Genomic DNA, 22,697 nt, shown 5'->3' with positions numbered 1-22,697 from the left:
CGCTGCCTGTGCCAGGGGCAGCTGGACCAGACCAGTTGCTCAGGGTGGATTTAACAGTTATTGGCACCACCTCTAACTCCAGCAATATCATCTGTCATCCAAATTATTTGCTTTCCTGCCTTCCGCCCCGTTAACTGTTTCCTTTCAAGCCAAAGGGCAGAGCCGTGCCCTAGTGCCTGGCAGTGCTTGCTGACGGGCAGGCAGCAGCCCTGCTCCAGCTAAGCGACGCTGCAGCGTCAACTCCCTCTCTCAAGAAAAGGCATTTCTGTACAACCAACCTGGTCTGCTGAGTCACTAAAAGGAGATGGATTCTTAATTGCTGCTAAGAGACAGATAACTGGAGCTTTCTAATTAGCTCCCTGTGAGGTAGTGCCCGGCACACGTATTCCATGGGGCTGGCTGCTTCCCCGGCTGCGTGGCTTCGTGCCAGTTCGGAGCCGTGATAAGACACCAGGCAGTGCCTTCCTGGGAAGCAAGTGTGTTCCCTGGCACCACACCGATCCCAAGGAGCACTGCAGCTACCGCAGAGTGCACCGCCTCCTGAACCTCTGTGCTAGAAATGCCTGGCAGCAGAGGGGAAAGGAGAAAGAAAGAAAATCTTGTCTTATGAATCATCTCCAACGTGAATTTTAGAGGAGGCTGAAGAACTTCACTCCGCCCTGACCATCTCCTGCTGAAAGCAAACAAGTGCAACGAATACTTACGTCTATGATTAGGTACTCAACCGGCAGTGGGCGAGCCAGCTGTGTGATCTCATTGCCAAACTTGTCTATGTCCTGAAAGAAGAAAAAGTCTTATTATTCCTCAGCATGGAAGTGGCATGAAGCCTAAGGGATCCTGCCCTGGAGATGTCCATGCAGGAGCCCATGGATCCATAGCTCTGGCAGAGCACTAAGGGTGTACAGAAGTACCCACTCGTATGTGGCTGGGTGCTGCAGAGCTGCCCAGTTCTGTACACAGTCCCTGCAGCTCCTTGGGGCTAGAGATCTAACTGCATAAGCCAGGACCTGTTTCCTCGTGAGCCAAGGGAGTGCATGGTCACAAGCCACCTCGGTCCTGTTCACCTCAGTCATCACCACTGGAGAGGTGCCTAGCATTACCCAAGAAGCGTAAATGCCATTTAAGAGGCAGTACTGTCTTAAAAGGGAGGAACAGTGCCACATCTGTCTTCTTAGCAAAGGCAAACCTGACTTTCTGCAAAACCAGCCACGAGTCTCTCATCCAACTCTCGCTTGGGAATTGGAAATCCAGGCACTTCCACATACGCAGACCTGAAGAGCCAGCATATCACAATGCATAAACCTGTTTTGCTTTGCCAGACGAATCGAACATAAAGTTTAATTATGGAGAAAAACGGCCAGCATATGTTCATTAATCATAAAATGACAATTAGACGTGATTTATGTCAAACATGCCGAGTTCAAACACAGCTTCAGAAATAAATTCATGAGAACTGACACTTTTCATTAAAGATTCTGTAAGAGGGGGTTGTATTTTCTACCTAAATCATCACTTAACATGTTATAAATCATTCATGGAGCCCCATATAAATCATATGCCCATAATTTCCAATCAGGGACCTTACATTAAAGTTTACATTTACTGAGCTCTCCGAAGTCCCAGTGGCTGGAGGCAGACCCAGAGCCGCCGCACGCCAGCGGAACCGTCACCCCGACACCTCGGTGGCTTTGGGGGACCTCAGTGAAAGGCCATGACCCTCACTCCTCCAGCAGGTCCCCCGTGGGGCTTTGAGCCACATTCCTGGGGCCCAGCCAGCGAGCACCATGCATCAGGATGAGCTCCCCACAGCTGACACCCTCGTATTTTCTCCTGGAGTACGCCACTCCCCTGCTATCAGCGTTTCTCGGTTACGCTAGTATTTACACAGCACAAATATGCAGTGTGGCAGCCAGCACCCCGCTCTCACGCTCTGCTCACCCAGTACACCCAGACGGACATCGCCCGAGCAGGCTCCGGCACGCTGCTTCCCTCCAGGCAGCAGCCCCCCTTCCTGAGCCCCCTCCCCAAGCATCCTCAGTCCCTCAGAATGGTTCCCTTTGTAAAAAATCTACCTTCCAGTCTTTGAAGCTCCTTTTAAAAGCAATTCTGATAAGGATCTTTTCTCCTTGAACATGACAGGTTGTTGGCCCTGTGGTTATTTCAGCAACACGCCTGGTGGCTTGTGGCCTCAGATCTCTCTGGCTCTGACAGGAGCAGGAGGAGACATGGAGCCTTTTCAGGGAGATCACAGGACCTGAAAGCTAACCTGCTTCTAGATCTCGGTGATACCACAAGAGTCAGGAATCAAATCCAATCAGACTGAAGCAGCTTCCCAAACACAATCCTGCCCCTGCAAGAAAGAACCTGCAACAACTCACACATAATTAGCCCATCTGGAATTAATTTTCAAATCTAATTAAGTTCTAATATGCAGAGACATTTTTCCAGCACCTGTTCACTTTAATCTCTGCCTCTGGGGATTTCCATGTTAAATGCCTTCTTTTTAATGTCATGCTGCTGAGGCCTTCAAGACATGCACTACACTGTTACTACCAAACTGGAACCTCGTGCCCCCTGAGTCGAGGACATGTCCCAACCCTGTCCCTCCCCAGACAGAAAAGCCCCCTACCCAATGTTGGCACTCTTCTCCAACCCCCATGCACCATTTTATTAGGCAATTACATTTTAAAGGCCTTAACAAATGTCAAGCTGGGAGAATTGCTGGGAGAAAGACATCTCCATCCCGAACGCGGCAGTTGCTGGGGCCCCAGCAGCGCCTCTCAGCACATTATTGCTGCAGCACCAGAGCCCAAGACCCTCAAAGCCATGAATGCCCAGCAGCAACTGCTCCACAGGGAGGCCAGGAAGGGGTTAACAAAGGCGCAAGTATTTGGCTTCTGGACAAAAAATAAAATAAAATAAATAAATAAAAAAAAAAATCAAGCAGCAAGGCCTGGAGGATCTGGACAATGAATCATCCCAAAGACAGGAGCAAACTCGAGATTGCATTAGGCGCTGCGATTAGAGCCTTTCAAACCACTGTTTGGAGGCAGAAGCTGCAAACGGATGAGGTCAAACAGGGAGAAGGATGGTGCTCCTGCGGGGAGCGTGGCCGGCTGTGTCGCACACCTCTGCGGCACTGGGGACAGCTGCAGCAGGAAAGTCTTCTGGGTGGCCTCAGCGTTTTCAATGCAGGGTGGGAGCAGCAGCCACAGGAGGAGCCCAGGCAGCTGTCAGCCAGGAGGGAGGCTGCAGCTCCGTGTCCCAGGGCTGGACGGCCGTTAGCATCCCGTGCTGTTAGTCTTCCCCACGGGTTCGCTCTGCTGAAGGTACCGTAGGAGCTGAGCAGCTGTCCGTCCCTTCCGTGTGCTAACGAAGCCAACCAAACCTTGCTCTTCCCTCTGCTGATTTCCAAGAGCCTTACCAGGCAGTCCTGCCCCCTTGCACAGATGAAGCAGATGACGCAGAGAAATGAAGTGACTTTTGTAAGAGTGATAGGTCAGTGAGAGTTGAAACCCTTCTCAGGAGACTCTTCATGAGCTAATCAAGCATTCTCCTCCCCAGAGCAGCTGGGACATTTAAGGCTAAGAAGGCTTTTCCAGTCCAACATGAACCCTTGGTAGGAGGCCAGCCAAGGGAAGTCCTCTGCTGTTAGTGAAAACTCCCCGCAGCCTGGTTGTCGTGTCTCCCCAGGAAAGAGGATTTCAAAGTGAACAGGCTGGAACAATGCGTGCCACGGTGGGGACAGCCTGGCTCAGAGGTCCTGATCGGCTCTAGTAAAAGCAGCGCCCTGGCTCAGGGCTCTCCCAGGGCTGGACGGGACCACACTTAACAGATGACAAGCCAAGCCTCTGCTGCTGTACACGCACAAAGCGCAGGACTCTGGGAGGGCAAAGGGCTCTTTCACAACACTGGTGCCATTGTAAAGTGCTTTCACCTTACACTGTCCCAGAGAAACTCTGGGGGAATACTAAGGCAGCTGTAAAATGCAATTCATTGCAAGGATGACATCTTCGTGTTTGCACTGAGCTGACAAATACCTGCGATAAGAGACAAAGCCAGCCAGTCCCAAAATCCAATTATTCAAGTGTTTCAAATGGCTGTTAAACACAGCAATCTCTTTCCCCCATTCGGTAGGAGGTTGAGATGCCCGTGAAGTTAACAGTGGAGCAGAGCACGCAGATCTGCAGGGAGCAGCTGGGCAATGCTGCAGCACTGCAAACTTACAGGCTCAGCAGCCTGGCAGCTGGGAGCTGGGCGCAGGCAGGCAGCAGGCAGGGGGTGCAGGCAGCCCAACAGGGGGGATCACACACAGCTGGTACACTGGGCACCACCTGCAAGCAACTTCAGTTCTGAATAATCACCCCACGGTTTGGAAGATACGTTCTCAGTGAAATCAAAATCAATACAGTTATTTTATAGAACTAGATGGACAAAGGAGACTACACGAGGGCAGAAGGCATGGAATGGAAAATGCCTCAGTGTAACGTTCAGATAGGCTCTCCCTCACCCAGCTGAGAGGTGAAGTTGCCATTGCAACATCGTGGTCTTTACTCACAGAGAGCAGTTACCCCAGCCTGTGTGTCTGTGTCTTGACAACAGCGACTCCTTCATGAGTTCAGTTGCACTGAACTCACCAAGCAGCACGTGCCGGTTGTGCAACGTTCGAATTGGAAACAGCACTGCACTGTGACGCTTCACAGGCAACCCGGGAGGCCAAGGGGGATGTTGTCTTCCTTCTGGCTGATCTTACCTGGGGAGGCATCTCAGAGCAAAGCAACTTGTACTTATGGTCCCCAAAGCCCTCACCTTTCACGCTAGAACAGAACTCTTAAGCCTTCATGAGCCAGGAAAGCAACGGCCGCATGTAGAAAGTGCATACTGCCAATTCCACTGGGGTGGTTCCTCTAAGCAGCAGGGCTAGTGGCCAACATAAAGAGAATGGTAAAGAAATACAGAAATCACAAAGCTAGAGGCTCAGGAAAAACGCCTCGCCTCCTGAGGCAGGACAGTGCTGGTGCCATCAGATTTCCATGGAAGAAAAGCCCATCTATGCTAACACACCATGGAGGTGAGTCACGTTCAGGCAGCAACAGCTGCAGCCCCAGGGGACGTGGTAGCCCCTGCTCCCACTCCACAAACACAAAATATGGTGCAAGGCGTGGAACAGCAGCTTGCTGACCAAAGACAGCCGTTCCGCTCTTTCCAGGCGCCTCTTCACCCGTGCAGGGAAGCCCCTGAGGCTGCAGCTCTCCCGCCTGCAGCACGGGTCCTCACTCTGCCTTGCGCCTGTAGCATGATCAATCCAGAAGCATTTTCTAACAGTCATTGGTGAAATAACAACACCTACTGCCAGTGGAGGTTCAAGGCACCTCCTTTGAACAACATGACTCAAGTACAGTTGCTGCCTCACGCTTGATGCACGCAGCGGTGCCTTTTCCTGTTTGCAAAGCCGAAGGTGAATCTGTGTTACCCTGCTGCAGACAGCTACAAGAGTTCAATAGATTTTTGCCTTGCATCTGGATGCACAGTTGTTCTATAAATACATCCATACTACACAAACGTTGGCCTTCTGGTTCTCATCCAATTAGAATAAATTTCTATAGTTCCTTTCATCCTAAAGGGCTTTTCAAATGAACGCTTGCATATTACATAGAAATGTATATATGGACATTTCTCTCTACCAGCGATAGCTTCTCAGTCTGAGACAAAATGCAGGAACTACTCAAAAGTGCAGCTTTCCACCCAAAGCTAGCTGGTGGGGCAGCACAGACAGGAACCCCTCCCAGTGAGGACTGGGGACAAAACTGCTCAGCTCCTGCATTTTCAGCAAAGGGGGAGCAGGGGATGGGACCACGAAGCAGCTGCCCTCTGCCACCAGGCCAAGCACTGGACTCCTGCTCCTTGTACTGTATTTAACCACCGCTTTGACACCATTGTTGTCACCAACCCAGTAACTATGAGGTAGTGTCTCTGACCTCAAGCCTTGCACATTTAATGAGACCCCAAAGATTTTCAAAGCCAGGAGTGACTAAGCTTTCCATTGATTTAAGAACATTCCAAAAACATTAAGAGATCCTACAGCCAAACACGTTTAAGGCTGAAGGACAATTACACCCGCCAGAGCAGTCCTCAAGCCTTCCTTGAGCACATCATGAAAAAGGCAATTACGGATAGAAGTTATAAAACATATGAAATAAGCTGCAGCCCGACCCAGTGAATCAGTGGTTCATGGAAATTTCCACAGAAGGCTGGAGCCATCAGTTAGCATTTTGTTTATCTCCCTGCTTCAGATTACGAAGGGGAGCGAAGACCTTATGGGAACACCCACCAGCTTCCTGCTACTCCGAACACCCAGGGTGGCCCACATGTGGGACACAGACCTACGGGACCTCCTGCAAGGCTGCACCCTGACTGTGGCACAGCACAGGCTCCTCCAGAGCAGGGCCGCAGCACGCCAGGAGATGATCTCATCTTCACATCCAGGGCCAAGCCTTGCACAATCCAGCTCTGCTGTATCTAAATCGGACCTGGCTTATCAGCTCCTAAGAGCAAGCTGTCTGTGTGCTAAGCAAAGAGGCACAGATTCCATCCACCTTTCCTCTCAAGCACTGAATTTAGCCCAGCGGTGTTCCTCACGCTCAGATGGTGTCAAGAGAGGCCAGCAGTTCAGCGTTAAGGGCTGGAGGAGGAAGATGGAGCCTCACAGGCCAATTCACCAGGCGAGCACCTCCCGATCGCAGGTTCAGAGCATTTTGACCAGCTCCATTCCTGTCGCTGGTGCACAAGACGCTCATTTTAGCTATCTTGAATGAAGGTAGCTTTGCTTATCCTGTGCTCCTTAATGGACACAGCTTTAATACAGGCAGCAGGAACGCTGCAGGCTGAGCGGGCTGTGAATATCAGACACAGACAAGAATGAGATAACTAACTTAGGTGATGGATAGCTAATTAGTTGGCAAGCAGTGCCATTAATTGATTCCTCTGTCCTTGCTCATGGGGCACCAACATACTCACATTTGAGAAGCGGCACTACTAGCCTCCGCAGAGGTCCCGTCCCCAAATTACTAACTCGGCCCTGCAGAGAACAGGGGGGCTGAAGATCTCCAGAAACAAGCGTCAAGGGAATAATGACAGTCCATTCATCACTAACAGGCCGTACCGAAAACTGCAACAGACAGGTTACCAGCAGTGCTCTTGCACAACACTTCAAGTAACAGTATTTTGGATCTGCTCTGGATGCATGCATCCTGCAGTGCTCCTCAGAACCATTTTTGGAGCTCGCTGTCTGACCTGAGAACTGGACCAGGGCACAGGCAGCAAACCCCAGTACTGCAGAGGAAAGCTGGGGGCACACTCCGGTCCCACCCTTGCTCTGAAAACCCTCGCACCTTCCTTTTGTTGTAGAAAAGCATGAACAAGGCTCTGTCTTCTCTTGCTGCATGAACTATGCTATCTTCTGCTGCATCTGCTGCCCAGTTGGTGCCTGTAAGCCTGTCATACACGAGCAAATCCTTGGCGCCGCGTAAGGAACCCACTGTTTTCACCACACCATTTGTGCTAGCACACATCACATGGCTGTGCAGCGGAGGAAGCTGAACTCGGCTGGGGATTAAAATCAACAGAGAAGCATAGCAAATACTGCCAACAAATACGGAAGAGGAGGTGAATTTAGAGCACTTGCTATGGGCTTTCAGTGGATCACTGCAGACCTCATTTAGAAGCTGGATAGCCAATGGCTACTGCTGCACTGGAAACCACGGCAGCACGTTTATGAGGCGGAAACGGAGCTTATGCAATTACTTTGCAGACATGTGGTGAACGGTTACTACTGAAAATAGTTCAGAGCTCAAAGACATCCTTTCCTGAGCTGGCCGTACCGATTTCCAGACACACGGCAGAGCTGGTTTTGCAGCTCCCCCCTGACGCCAGGCACACAGCCCTTACCTTATAGAACACATCAGGCACATACTGCTCACTGCTGGACTCCTTGGCATAGCCCAGCTCCGGTGCGTCTCGGCAGGGCAGCAAACACTCATCTCGAACCAGCGCCATGCACTGATTCGAGACCTGGTACCCCTCAAAGTGGACCTGGTTGTCGGGACCACCTGGAAGAGAAGAGGCTGGTTAAAAAATCCCACACACGAGTGATTCGCCCAGTGTAACTCAGAGGGGCACGACCCATAAAAGCAACATTAAACACAGCAGTCTTGCTAACAGTGAAGAATGGCGAGATGAAACTGCTGGTGCTGCTGCATGGGAAGTACTTCTAGGCAAGAATCCACCTCTAAGCTCTACATTTATTTAGTTAGTAACACCCATTTTCATGGCTAGCCTAACAGGACAGAGCCCTGGGGTGACAGCGAGAGTGCTTTGCCAGGAGCTTAAAGGGGGCGAAGCTGCCCTTTCAGAAGGCTCCTGATAGCATCACCCTCCCACTACCCTGCGGGTATCTTCTCTCTTTCAAAACAAAAACCAGACGTGCAGCTCCTGTGACCCTGTTTCATTTCCCAGGAACCATCACCTAGTAATGTCAGGCATAAGAAGAAAAAGTGTAATGGATGGCTTGGTGGAAATCTGACATGGAAAGTGGAAATTAAGATCCTGGCTCACTGATAGATCACATGCTTGGCGCTTTAATTTGGATAATGTAAGCAACATCAGGTCATATGCCATTAGAATACAACTGGAAAGAGAAGATACAGACAGATGGTAGGAAAACGTTACTACTTCCAAACTAGGAATTCAGGAGGGGATAGGAATTAATCCATGTAGAGGATTTAAAGGCAAAGTTGATGCAAACTATCCAAAGACATTTATACAACACAAAAGAAAGGAATCAAGTGTTTAAATAGAAACCTGATGGGCTGATTTAACAGAAAAGAATGAAATTATCTGGAGCAGAAAAGAGGAAATATTAGTTTTCTACCCTTTGATCTCTACCCTCAATCACTCACTGCTCCAGAACAAACACTCCTAGAAATTAAACATAGACCAAGACACCGGGAAGGCCTGAACAAAGGCAGCCATCATTTTCTCAGTAAAACACTTTGTTAAAAAAAAACAACCACCAGAAACAAATAATAATTAAAAAAAAAAGAGTGAGCAAGATACATATTTATCTTTAATGAAAAGGTGGATGCGTTTAGCAGTCTGGAATGTGCAGGCAGCTGTCTGATTGCATGGGCCTGTTAACCAAAAGAGAGCGCTTTCATTGAAAAAGGCTCCGGCAACACTTACAAAACCTGGGCTCAGAGGCAGCAGTGTAATATCACACTTTCAGTTTTTGCATTGGATGCTATTTGGAAGTCATGTGCTTTTTTCATTGTGTTAAATAGACCCAGAAGCCAGCATATCTGCTCCAGGGAAATTTTAAATGAATACATGTGTCATCCCATGGAGAACAGCAGACTGAACTTCTAATGCTACAACTCTCTCTGCACATGCCAACGTCTCCCCTCACAGCCCGGGCAGCACAGAGTGTTCCGCAGTGCCTCTGGAGACTTGCTGTGAAAATGGCTAAAATCAGAGGTGACAAAGCAAAGCATTTTGCAGGCTTCTCTGTTTTATTCAGGCAAACAAAAAATGTTTCCATGCATGGAAGAGCACAGCATCCTACGTAAGGGTTTCCCTGACAGCAACACAAGGGAGATAAAGGTCCCTCCTTTACACTGAACCAGCCAGAGGAACTTTCAGGATCCGCATTGCTGTGGCTCTGCACTGCCGCTGTCAGGCAACAGAACTTGGAGCTTAAAGATTCAGAACAGAAAAGCAAGCAGCAGTTATTCCCCTGGCTGCAGGCAAAAAATGCTTTCTGGATCAGAGAGGTGGATGCTCCAGGTCTGAGCCTCAATTATGTTTCCTGCAGGGGACAGGATAAATAATTGTAGAGAAGATAGCATAAAGAATGAAAAAGTGTTTTACTTGATGGAGCAAGAAAAAAAGCCTTGTTAAACAGGACAGATGGGGACCAGAATGTCTGACTTCTTCTGGCAGGGCCACATATTCTTCTTCTATTAACAAGAGATAATTCACGTGTAACCCTGAGAGCCGGGGCAAGCAGAGGCCAGTTTATACCTGTAGCCACAACTGTGACAAACTTGGATCCAAAATGACCATCTGGAGAAAGGCGACAGATGTTGGGCTGTTGGTTCTGAAAGTTTCCAGCTGTGATGCACTCTTCTGCACTTAGATAATAAGTGTCCTGAGGGAAGAGCAGAAATGTCAATCAAAAGGACAATGAGATGTGGCCTAGACCTATTTCCCTGCTCTGCAGCCAAAGAAAACTACCAATACCCTAGTAAAACATGCTTTCGTAGCAAGCTGCTGCAGAGACTGGGAAAAGAATGAGACATGTCAGCTCCCCAGCCCTGAGCCTGGCCCTCGCCAGGATAGTCCCACTTCTAGTTCCACCCACCTTTACACACCTTTGTGTGTGTGTGTGTGTTAACAGGGTTTCATTTTCCAAATAGGGATATCACTGATTTTAGAATTACAGGAAGCTGAGCAGGTCAAAGTTTGAGCCACGTATGTCTCAGAAAGCCCAGCCCACAGGAAAACCCTCTGAGTCAACTTTTGCTCACTGACTTTGCACCTCACACCACCCCATTCCCTCCACTCTACTAAATTTTTTTAACCATGAGCACCATTTTCTTAAAGCAGAACGGGTGAAGGACTGCAGGCAGCTTTGCATACTACCTAAACAGCTTCAAACCCTTAATACTGCTCTTCAAGCTCCAGCTCCTTTTCCTTCAGAAGCTTTTGAAAAACCCCATTTCACAAGAATTCCAGTTCCAGTGTCACCTCCAGCCCTGTGCTGCCCTGGCTCAGTACTCTGCCTGACACAGCCGGTGTTTATGCGATTACACAAACCCTCAGCACCAGCAGCTGTAGTTAGCTGCACGCTTGAATCTCACCTTGTTCCTGCTGTATCGAACAGTCCCTTTCCGTGTGTCTTCAGAGACCAGATCAGTAAATATCCAGCCAACCTATGAAGAAGTGTTATGAAGAAAGCTGCTTTAAGTAAAAAAAAAAAAACAAACAACCACACACAAAAAAAAAAAAAAACCCAAAAAACCAGAAGAGAGCTTATACATTTTCTCCTAGCAGGACAAGATGTTCTTGGCTCCTTGCACGGCCTTGCTGTATGCTGCCTGAAGGAAATGGCTCTCCCAGCTGTGCCGGGCTCATTTGAATCCGATTTCCAGGAGCAGCATGCCAGCTGGCCGGCCGGGGGCACCTGCAGCTTTATGTTTCACTATGGAATATTTTTTCATGGAAAGATCTGGAGGCTGCAAGAGGCCTCTCAGCCGCTACCTCCTCCCACCAACAGCAAAAAGCATTTCCTATTGAGCATTCAGAGCAAAGCAGCATCGGGAACGCCAGCAGATGACAAAGCAGCTCACATGATCTCATTTTGAAGCCCGCAGTCACTAGTTAAGATAAAGCTCATATGTTCCCACTGGAGTATGATTCATTCCAAATCGGTCTGCTCCGATCCAAAAACCTACATTCCTGCTTTCTGCATTGTTTGCACATAGGAGCATAGCTGTGTACACACACACACCGCTGTGTGAACCCTTCTACACACATGTGCTGAAACCAGCTCTGATCAGCCCCTCGTGACCGGCTCCTGCAGCGTTAACCCTTCAGAGGAAGAACCGCTGATTCAGATTCCTAGTAGAGCCCAGACAGACAAAAATCTGCAACCAGCAGTAAGTTACATGTTAAGTCATATTGATTAAAAATATCTGATGCGAGAAGCAGAGGAAAAGCATGGAAATAAATAACACACACAGAAGCTTTGCATCAGACACTGGCAAAAGGCTAAAGATCTTATCTTCAGAGAACAAAAGGCCTCACCACAGATGTTTATAGTCTACTGTACGGAGTTTTCTGATTTGTGTTTTCTTTAGCAAGTCAAATCTTGTTTGTGTACATCTCATTCCTGGCATCCACACAATACCAAAAGATTTCCCAAACCAGAAAGTATCAGTACAGGTTTGAGAGATGTCAGCAGACCCATGGATCCCAATACCGGTATGTCCCGATCGGATGACTGGTAGGCTGTGGGCATGACGGGGACAGAGGACTGAGGCTCAGCTGCTGGGGGACCTGCACCTCTAAACCAACGCACTGATTAACTCGCTGCAGCCTGTCTCAGTGACATCAATAGACAAGACCCCACACAGGAGAATAAAAAACGAGCAGGAGCCTCTGCTCCTGAAAGTGGAGCACAGATTCTGTCAAAAGGAAGAACAAACTCGGAAGGCAACTCCAGCTACATCTGTGCCAAATTAGCACTCACCGGGGAGATGCTACCAGGAACGGCTCCTGTCGGAGGAGAAATAAAGGGAAAATCATGTTTCTGCTGCTTTGCTACTCCCTTTGATGTCACTCATGACAGAGGACTGCTGACTTCAGCTGCACAGCCCTGCTAGATGCTTGTGCTCAGGAAAACGCTCTCATTTTGTTTTTCATACCTGAAAGCATAAGAGCTACCAACAACTTCAGCTAGATCTCAGGTATGCCCAAACGGTCTTGAATAACCCCATGGAGCTGAAGAGAACAGCCAATGATTTTCTTCATCGCCATACAAAGATGCGTGAGACCTGACAACGTCCTAACCTTTCTCAGCCCCAGCTTTGCAGCGATCTCATCCACAACCTCAGCTTTTGGGTCTTCCAGGATCTCCAGGCTGTTCTGTGTACCAATCTGCAGCAAAGAAAAACTTACTAGTAAGACAGAACAGGAAAAAACAGAGCACACTTAGCCACTGTCAGGAGTGAGGCAGAAGATGGAAGCAGAGGTCTAGGTTTCCACTTCAGCATTACCCCTGGCCAGTTTCACCCCAGAGACCTCCTCCACCCACAGACCCAACCTGTCAGAGCTCTTCAGTTAAGTTTGCGAACTACGGCAGGGTTTATGAATGAAAGACTCAGCATTTACAAACAGGCCATTGCTGTTTCCGAACACTTTGGAAAAGGGCAGAGATTATATAATTTTTTCAAAGCTCTGTGTTCAACCTGCCAGTTTTGTACCGCCGTTTCACTTGTTTGAATCTCCGAGCAGCTGAGAGGCAGAAATCCAGTGAATCCAAGAGCCCACGCCCAGGCCTTCCACCGCGCTCTGGAAAACACGACTCCATCTGGGTGGCGTTTCAGAGGCAAGCTTTCTTGTGCGGGGAAATGCCATGTCAAGCACAGCAGAGACTGCTTGCCAGGAGAGCAAAAGCCTCCTCTGCTTTTACTGTGCACAACTAGAAGCGTATCAACTTCCAAAGCAGGGGCTTAACAGCGATACCAAAACAATAGAGGGCACGGCTCTGACTTATGAAAGGCTCACAGTTCTGCTCTCTCACACACATACACACTCCCAAAGATTCATTTTTTCTTTTTCCACTGACAAATCTGTTGCATTTAACTCTAGAAACCCAGCAGAAATCGTACAGAGGAAGAAAACATGCGACCTGCCATGGTATGTTTATCTACATAGTGTCTGCACTTAGAAAAGTGACTGATCAGTGGCAAAGCAGCCAGCAAGCAAACTGAGCTTCAAGCTGAGCCTTGTGCTGTGGGCAGAGTGGCTTTTCGCATTTGCCATCTCCATTTTCAGCTCTCCGACACCGAACGCGGCTCTTGTGTTGCCCAGGAGGCCGGGCTCGGTGGGACCCACCTGGCGGCCGCCTCCCGGGAGGGCTCGGCCGCGCTGAGCGCCGTGCGGTGCCGTGCACCATCTAGCGGAGGCTCCAGCCGCGCCGAGCACCACATTCACCCTCGGCCTCTTGATCAACGTAGCAGACTTCGTATTTGTCTCATTAAGCGGCTTAAATTTTCCCAGACAGTGGATAAGAAATAGAAGCCAGGACTGCAACTTTTTTTCCTAGTACAGAATTTGTTTTCAAGCTGTTCTGTACCACAGCCTTGGAAATCCAGTAATCAAGGAAACATGAAAAGTGAAATCCACTGTTATGAAGTCGCCCTCGCTTTAAATCACCCGATGTAATGTAACGTACAAGTAATGTAATGTTACACTGATGTAAAAGAAAGTGTAAAAATAACAAAAAGCGTATCTGGGGTCTTAAAATTCTTTCAGTAGCAATAACTGACAGGGACATTACAGACATAAATCACATCATCTTTTTCACAGGATCATTTTCCTGACAGAGCTGCAGTCAGAAATACTGCATGAGGTTTCCCAAACAAAAATTCATTTCCATGTTCCCCGGTTACGAGTCGACACTGACACCACGGCACCCAGCTTTTACCTGTGGGGGTTCATAGATGGCAGCAACCTCTGCCCGGATCCCCAGAGGGATGTCTTTGTGCTCTGTGTACCGGCCATATAGGTACCCAAGATGCTGGTTTCCCGTCTTCCGCCAGAAGTCTAGGAAGCGATCTGCAATTGTGTGGTTCTCAAACATGATGTTGTCAACATGCCTGTATTTCTGTTTGACAAAGTTCAAGCGTCAGGCCATCCTCGACTAGGTCCGTTCACTTTGCCTATCGCCAATACCTTCCCAGCTGCCTAGGACACACACCGCCACTTTACAGCTGAACCCTGCCAAAGCAGGGGCAGGGAAGGCTAGCTGGCTCCCTCCCTCTCCCCCTGCTGCAGCTTCTCCCTTCAGTAGCTGCTGCCCAGCAAGGAGAACCCACCATGGGCTGGAGCGTGCGGAAGCACTGAGCACCCCCAGCACCCCATTAGCTTGGCTTCTTTACTAGGGCACTTACCCCAAAAACCTTTGCAACTAAAAAAGACACTGAAATTTAAGAGGAAATTAGAAGAAACAGTGGGTGGCCTTTTGGATCCAGTGAGGAAAAAGAGCAGAGATTCAGCATTAGTGGTGCCAGCTCAGATGTCCTCCACATTACAAGGAAACTGCTGAACCAGATACATTTTGGAAGTCCTTTTCTGCAAGAACTGAAGACCTTAACAGCCATTTCCCTGACAGCTGCCAATACGCAAAGGCTTCCTGCTCCAAGTTGGCTGTTCTTGAAGTCATCTCTCCAAAAATAAAAGTCAAGTCCCTTCTCAGCTTTAAGCACAAGGGCTCCTGCGAGCTCCATCTCACCTGTCTATTGAGAGTGATGGCACTTGGCTGACACTTTGTGCAAATGCCTTCCGGCCAAGGAGGGTGCCCTTCACAGCCCGATTTGATCTTACAGCTGATGTTTTCCAGGGCAACAAATTTCCCTCTGCAAGAAGGAAAAGAGAAGGCTGTTGTTACCACAGTAAATGCTTTTGGGTCACAAAAAAACCAACCCAGTGCCTAGAAATATCATAGAGGAAGCAGGGCAGAGGGGACATGGTGGCACGGGTACTTTGCCTCTTCAGAGGATCCCCAAGTGCCCTGCAAACGCTGGGGGATGCTCCACCCCTGTGGTCTCCAAGTAACCTCCGCTGCCCACTTAGCGAGGGAGGTGAAGAGGCCAACATGTGGTCCCTGACTTAGCTCCAAAGCAGAAATTCGAGCAAGAGCAAAGACAGAACTCAGGAGACCCTGCTTAAATAATTTATGCAGCACGTGGGAAGCAAGAGATAATACTACTAGGGCAAATTGGAGCTCCCTTCATGTGCACAAAGCTTCCTGCAAAGGGAAGTTCCCTTCAAATGGAAGTATTATGGACTTGAGCTGCATCTCACAAAAGCATTTAAAAAATCCCAACGGCATTTAGGAATAGGAGGGAGAAGGTCACACCTCTGCATAACGTATCTAAAGGAGCTGCATTTCAGAACACAGTGGGTTCCCTGACATCACTGAAAGGGACTTTAGATCCTTCACTGAACACGTGCACCACAGCAAGGCACAGAGAAATAAATACTCCTTTCAGTGCTTCCTATCTGCTTGGCATTTATCTGGCCGGCGCCACCACAGCACCCTCCGCCCCATCACAGGGCAGGATGCCTTATTGTCCAGTTTGCAGGCGGTGAACTACAGCACCATGACAAGAAGGGATTGCACTAAGAACACACGGAGTGTGGGACAGAGCAGGATCAGGCCCTGAGGAATGTTAGCCTCATCTTTCTGTTCTATTCATGTTTGTAGGTAAGAAAAGCTGTTGGTCAAGAAAAGCTCCCCAGCCCCACCACAGTGTCAGTGCCTCTCCACAAGGTTTGAGACGCAGGCCTGGAGCTTGGTACAATTAGGAAACCTCTTTCCTTCCATCTGGCCTTCTCCCTGCACCAGTAGTGTTTCCTGGAAGCAATTACACTGCCACAGGAAAAACAAAAAACAAACAAACAAACAAACAAAAGTCATATTTAAAATTTTTTCCTGCCTTTTTTTTAACTTGTTGCTTTCTCCTCTGTTTGCCATTCAATAGCTGCATCCAACACTATTCTGGTGACATCTGGTGACCTTTATTCATATTTTAAAAAAGAAGCTATAACTACATTCCTTTAAACACAGAGATTTTCTTACTTGTCTGCCCCTCCGGTCAGCTTCCTGATGTAGGCATGGAACGACATATGCTTCACAGGAGGTTCCAGATGGTTTAAATAATCCTCATCAAAAGGCTGCCAAAAACACCACACAAAGAAAAGCCAGGTCAGACACCTGTCTGATAATACACCGATCACTAAACAAATGGACGTTCTAGAGTCAACCTCACTGGCTCTCAATGTGGAAACAATCAAGAAAATTTAGGCATTTCCAAGGCAGCTACTACTGTGATAGAAACAGTGGGGCTTTACAACAGCGAGTTTTATTATCTCCTCCTACTTTTATAACAGAATGGCTCCACAAATCAGAACAACCCTCAAAGGCAAAATGCTTTTTCTTTTCAATATCTAACAACAAACAAAAAGCCCAGTTGCTCAAACAAGGCCAAAGAACTTCCAGAGCACCCAGCAGGGAAATGGGGAAACAGCCATCCTGGCTCGCTGCGACTTTTGAGGTATCACTGCTTCACGCCATAAATTATACAGCTTAGCACATTTGTAGGTGTTACTAAAGCTGCCCTCAACCCGAATAACGTGGTTAAACTGGGAAGTCCTGGGATCCACGAGAGAGGGGGTGAAACAAGAAAATCCAGGCAAGAGTGAGGAGAGAGAAAAACTGGAGCTTTTCTAAAGCACTTTCTGTTAAACTCATTACTGCAGAAAAGCAGAGCGTTAAACAGAATAAACTCAGGGTCACAAAGGCCTGCGGCTTTAGTAATCCTGGATGTGAGCCGGCACCTTTGAGAGTGCATGGCAGGATTCTGACCCAGAGCTGCCACTTCTACACGAGCAGCGCTCTGAGGAAAAGCGTTCATACTGGAAGAAACTGAATCCAAGAGGACATGCTTTTGTACGACCTTCTAGAGCACCTTCTTGGGGCTCTTACCTCCAGCGGTACACAATGCACACATTTACCCAAGGGGCCATGGCGACACCTATGCAAAGAGAAAGAGAAGTAGCATTAAATCTTATTCAATAATGGAAAAATCAATCTGTAAAAGTCGCTCTAGACCAACAGTTTTGGGGTGGAAGATCTATACAATCATACAGCTCCACCCACTAGGGAATATTACAGAGGGGTTGCCCCAAAACAATTTCACATAAAGAGACAGCAACATCTTCAGGTTAAATCTCAGAGTCCCAGGTCAAGATCAAACCCTCCTAAACATCTGCCTCACTGGCAAGCAGCTCTGCTCTCTGAACAGCCACGTGAACCAATGTCAGGTCACAGCTTCTCAAGTTTTACAACCATGCGTTGAGGCTGCATTTCAATTCAAAGAATTTTAAACCTACGTCACAGGGCTGGCTCGTGTGGTTTTAACAAAAAGACAACCAAAACATTCATCCTTTATCAGGCAGTAGGGGATGGTCTGAACAAACAGGGAAACATGTGTTTATCGGACAGATAAAGACCTGCTGGGTAAAGTTACAAAACAGAGGGGAAAACATCTCCTTTTGAGGCGATTGCTTTAAAAAACAGTCAAAGCAACAAAAAAATCTCCCCTCCACCACCTCTGCCCCAGCACTAGGTCAGTGGTAGCTTTCAAAGGCAGGGCTCTAGAGAGGAGTATGGGTGTTGGCTCTTGTAAAGACAAAATGGATGGGATCCAGTTGCAACATTGCTTTTAACAAAGTATTGTGGCAGATAATGTATATATAGGACCACTAAAGGCTGCTAATGCACTCAGCCACACACCAGCATCCCTTCATGTTCAGATGGATATGCACTCACAAATACAGGAACAAGCCCAGACACACTCTTTTTATCATAAATATCCACCACTGTGCTTTGGCTCCCTGCTAAGAACAATACCTTCACTTATTCTTCTGAAAAATGTGGTCAAGTTAAAGACAGTGTTTTTGCCATGGAGTGGTGGGTTCTGCCATCATTGTTTCAATAATGTGATATTTCCCTCATTTATCACCAGCCTGAAAAAAGTTAGATAGGATTTTCCACGTAAAGGCTACATGTCTCCAAACCTCCTTGCTGCTGCAGCACTAAAGATAAACCATATAGAAGACAACACAATCGGGAGGGGCGAGCTATTCTGTTCTAGAAATAATTCCCGGATGCCTTTAAAATTTTTGCTGAAGTCCTCTCATGAGTGACTTTGCAGAGGGGTCCAGCCCTAAGCCCACAGCCAGCGCAGACATCAGGCCAGGACCCAATTGGGATGTTATTAATGATGAGCAATAAAAAACAACCATCCACACAGAGGATGTTTTAGCAGCATCAGGGTAGATTTACGATGGTATTAACTCACCACTGTATTATTACTTTTACAAAAAAATACAAGCTGCTTTGTTTACCTAAGCCTCTCGCAGCTAAAAGCTTTGGCAAAGCTAAACTTCATTGCATTTCTGTGAGCAAAACGGACTCCCTGCTTTCACAGAAAGGTTAGAAAGGTACGTGATGGAAAGGAAGCCAGAAACTAAGCAGGCAGAGACCCAAGTCCCACTTCCACGTCTCTGCCATCAGATACTTCCACTCATTCCTTTCACTTCTGTTTTTCCCTTATGAGGAGTGGCTGGGTGTGAAGACACAGAATTGCTCCTGCTTGGGACATCCTAGGTGAGGCACCACATAGAATCACTTAGGTTGGAAAAGACCTCTGAGGTCATCAAGTCCAACCTTTAACCCATCCAGTGCTGAACACGGCGATGCATGGTGGTGTTGACTCTGCCCACGCAGGGGGAGATTGCACAGCAGCCAGAAAAGGCGGTGGAGCTCAGGTCTCCCCTCTGACAGAGGACCTGGCTGCCCATGATTTAGACCCGCTGCTGGCTGAGTGATGCTGAGGCAGCAGCTCTGGCTGAAAGCACATTCCCCCGTCCATGCCTCTCCCGCAAGATGGAGACCTGGCCCTGCCGCCCTGCGCACCCGTCACCTTGGGACCTGAACGATGGGGAGCTACATATTGAGACCATATGGAACAGAAGCTACTGCAGACAGCAGGGCCCCTGCTTATTAAGCAATATACCACACACAGAGCGTAACCTAGTATTTCTACACAGCACTGGCTGCCAGGACATCCCAGGGAAGAATTCAAAGTATTCATTTTAATCTAGAGAACTCCAAACATTCTAGGAGCACAAAATACACAACCACAAGTCCCACAGCAGGGGCCACCTTGACCAGAACAATAGATTCTCTGAATGAGTCCTTCCTGGCAAAGACCCTGGGATTTTGGTATCTGCTTCCTTCCTCGGCTCACCAGAGCTTGATTTAACCTTCCAGGACAATGGCAAGGGCTGTTTTCCCTTGTGAACATTTCAAAGGCAGTGAGGGATAGAGCAGTAGCTCAGAGGGCAGTTCCCATAGCACACTTCCTGGCTGCTGGTTTCAGACAAGATGTTACAAGCTCTGGTGAGGCACAGATGCATCGGTAGAAACAATGTCCGCCCGTACTTACAGTTGCTGGTCTCGATTTCGGTAAATTTTCCCATCCTGTTTGATCAGATACTGGTCGATCTCATCTTCCACCACCTGGGGGGCCCCCACAGGTCGCAAGCCTTGGGAGACAGAGGTGTCCATGGTCTCTGAGGAGGAGCCAGCTGGGCTTGAAGGGTAGAGAAACAGCATATCGCCATGCCTATAGGTGTGGAAAAACACCACACAGGTATCAGTAATTGCTTCTGGGTAGCAAACTTCCTGAACCACAAAGAGGCGTGTAATTTATCATGATGTATAAACAGACTAGCAAATGTGGCAGTCTAAGCCGTTCCCTTCACCACCTCTTTCTGCTGCTTTGGTCTTTTGCACAAAAAATGCAAAACAGGAGACAAGAATGAGGGGAAAAGATGAAGAAAAAAGGCAAAAGGAGCCTATGGAGAGAAGCAGCAGCACTGGCAGGAAAAAGGACTAGCGCCAATCCTGTGCACATCGTCACAGCCTTCCCAAGGCAGCTGCCAGCGCTGACACATTGAAGTGACAAGTTGCACACAGTGGTAACAGCTCTTGTATTTTTAACTACTTTAACATTACCCTTGACATGAACAGAACGAAGACATTCCCAACCAAACACGAAGCGACTGCACCATTTGGCACCTCTGGTCTCCCTAGGCGCCTGGCTACAGAAGGCAGGAACCCTGGCTTCTGCACAGGGGACTATCAGACTCTGGCATTGATGATGAAAAAAGGAAAAAAAGGATAGCATGAGCAAAAGCAGGGATGAGGGAGCTTGCTGTGGGCTGTAAAATACCAAGCAGGAGGCCCGTTGCTGCCTCACCACAACATGGAAACACAACACAAGTGACCCAAGAAACTGCTGCGACATCCTCGCACACAGTCAATTTGATCAGCCCCATTTCGGCACATCAATCAAGCTCGCTCCTTCAAGTGTAGTTGGTGAGGGACAGCTTAAAGCTTCGGGTCGCTGTAACATGATGTTGCCTGCTGCTGCCCAGTTCAGGGGGAAGAGCTCAGGCAAGCTCGGAGAAGAGGCACCCTGTTCTACAAAGCCCCCACCTCCACCCACAGCCTGCTCTGCCAGGACTCACTTGATTTTCAGTAAGTTGAGGGATTTGTTTTGTGACGCTGTGATCTCTCCTGTCCTGTTTCTATTGGTGTAGACAGAAAACCCGTTATTCCTGAAACCAAATTCTTTTGCAACCTGAAAGAGAGAGAAGAACGATAAGGTTTAAGATACCTCATACCCCTGGTCAGATGCTGAAAAGCTGCTCAGGGCAAGCGCTAAGTCCATGGAACTTCTACTGCAAAACTTTAGCTGAATTCATCCGCATTCATTTCTGAAAAGTGCTGGATAACCAAGAAAAACAGAAACGCTTAGTAACACAAGCAACCTATTAAAAGCAGCAACTTAAGCAGAACGTCCCTCTCACTCACACAACACAAATGCAGTATTTTAGCTAAGTCCAGGCAAGCACTGCCATCAGAGGGGGGAAACTATCTTCTCCATTATCCCAGTTCTCCTGCTCCAGCCTCACCAGCACACACCAGTCAAATCATTCCCATCATCCTAGGACCAGAGTTCCTCGGTCCAGATCTTCACATCTGAGGATCTTTTGCCCTCAGCTCTGCTCTCACCTACCAGTTGCTGCATGAATTTCACTCAAGCCCTTCCCATTCCTTTTCAGTTTTTCTCCACTTGCCTCTTTTCTCCTGATGGAATTTACCCTCACGATAACCACCTCTCAGTCCCCAGGCAGGTGTTTTTCCCTGCTTATCCTCTCAGCAGTTCATTTAAAGTTGCTTTACTCAATCAGCCAAATACCTCTTCACAGCAATAGCAGTTTTCACATTTGGCCACTTTAAAACGACCAGTTTAAAAGCGGTGTTAAAAGTTTCTCCAGATGACAGATTTCTTCCTAAATTCTTAAATTAATAGCCTGTATTTTCATTAAGTACATCTCCCTCCCTGTGGCTTTGGCAGGGCTCAGAGACAGTGACTGCACACAGAACAAATCTAACAAGCCACAAAGAGAACTGTCACATAAGCAAAGCAATGGAAAGCAGCTTTGCTGCCGTCAGTTTCGCTGTGATTTGTAGCAGCAAGAGATCTGCTGTTTGAACAGAAGCACGACTGCCAAATGGTTCGCCTCCTGTGTTATGCCTGCCAGGGTTAAACCCCAGCTCACCACGCCACAGACCTCACCAATTTTTTGCAGGGAGAAAAATTCCACAATACATTAACAAAAGGCTTGAGTTAGCTCCTAACTCAGTCCTAACCTGAACGCAGTTGAGAGGTTACTCTTTTGGTACTCTTGCCTAGGATGTGCTGCTACAAAAGACCAAGATTATTGAGGCCCTTATTGCTCTGAAACATGACTTCTTGCACACTTCTTTTGCGGCTCCTCTGGAGTCATCGGGGAGGAGATCTAAGTTAATTGCTAGCATAGAAGAAGCAATCTGATGCCTCTTTAATTACAGCTATCTAGTTAAATACGAAATCCACCATATGGATTAACATGTCAGTGTTAAAATGCACAGATATTAATATGCACAGATCCTGGGTGGTAAAATTTGCAACTTTTCTCTTTCAAGTAAACCCTGTATCAGGAAAGAAACCCAAACGCTTCTTGTGTTCAGCTCAGCAAGAGGATATAGCTTTCCCCAGCTCAACAGGCAATTTTAGTGAGTGCTGGTGCTTTTGTTCCAATGGTAAGTGGTTGCAAGCACAATTGTTCCACACTGCCTCGGGTAATATGAACCCTTGAAACCGAGCAGCTTGCTTTGCATAGGTTCCAGAGATTTTGAAAACAACGCTTTTTTTCTTTGGGTGAAACTGTTCAGT

At 47.9% G+C, this 22,697-nt stretch overlaps 1 protein-coding gene across 1 annotated transcript in view; it reads right to left on the bottom strand.

Moving 5' to 3' along the window:
• The window catches only part of NPLOC4 (NPL4 homolog, ubiquitin recognition factor), a 29,243-nt gene that overhangs the window by 4,090 nt on the left and 2,456 nt on the right, over positions 1 to 22,697 (bottom strand). The window contains exons 3-13 of the mRNA XM_080389208.1: positions 20,944 to 21,056; positions 19,857 to 20,036; positions 17,330 to 17,378; positions 16,424 to 16,518; positions 15,074 to 15,197; positions 14,267 to 14,446; positions 12,628 to 12,714; positions 10,917 to 10,988; positions 10,078 to 10,204; positions 7,948 to 8,108; positions 705 to 776 (exon numbers count right to left, since the gene is read on the bottom strand). Of these exons, the coding sequence (XP_080245334.1) occupies positions 705 to 776; positions 7,948 to 8,108; positions 10,078 to 10,204; positions 10,917 to 10,988; positions 12,628 to 12,714; positions 14,267 to 14,446; positions 15,074 to 15,197; positions 16,424 to 16,518; positions 17,330 to 17,378; positions 19,857 to 20,036; positions 20,944 to 21,056 (1,260 nt within the window). The remainder of the gene's footprint in view (positions 1 to 704; positions 777 to 7,947; positions 8,109 to 10,077; positions 10,205 to 10,916; positions 10,989 to 12,627; positions 12,715 to 14,266; positions 14,447 to 15,073; positions 15,198 to 16,423; positions 16,519 to 17,329; positions 17,379 to 19,856; positions 20,037 to 20,943; positions 21,057 to 22,697) is intronic.

Source organism: Falco punctatus (assembly GCF_963210335.1).
Source record: "Falco punctatus genome assembly, chromosome: 1".
In the NCBI taxonomy this organism is placed as follows: domain Eukaryota; kingdom Metazoa; phylum Chordata; class Aves; order Falconiformes; family Falconidae; genus Falco; species Falco punctatus.
Note: the sequence above shows the minus strand (reverse complement) of the source record. Positions and strands in the feature narration are given on the sequence as shown.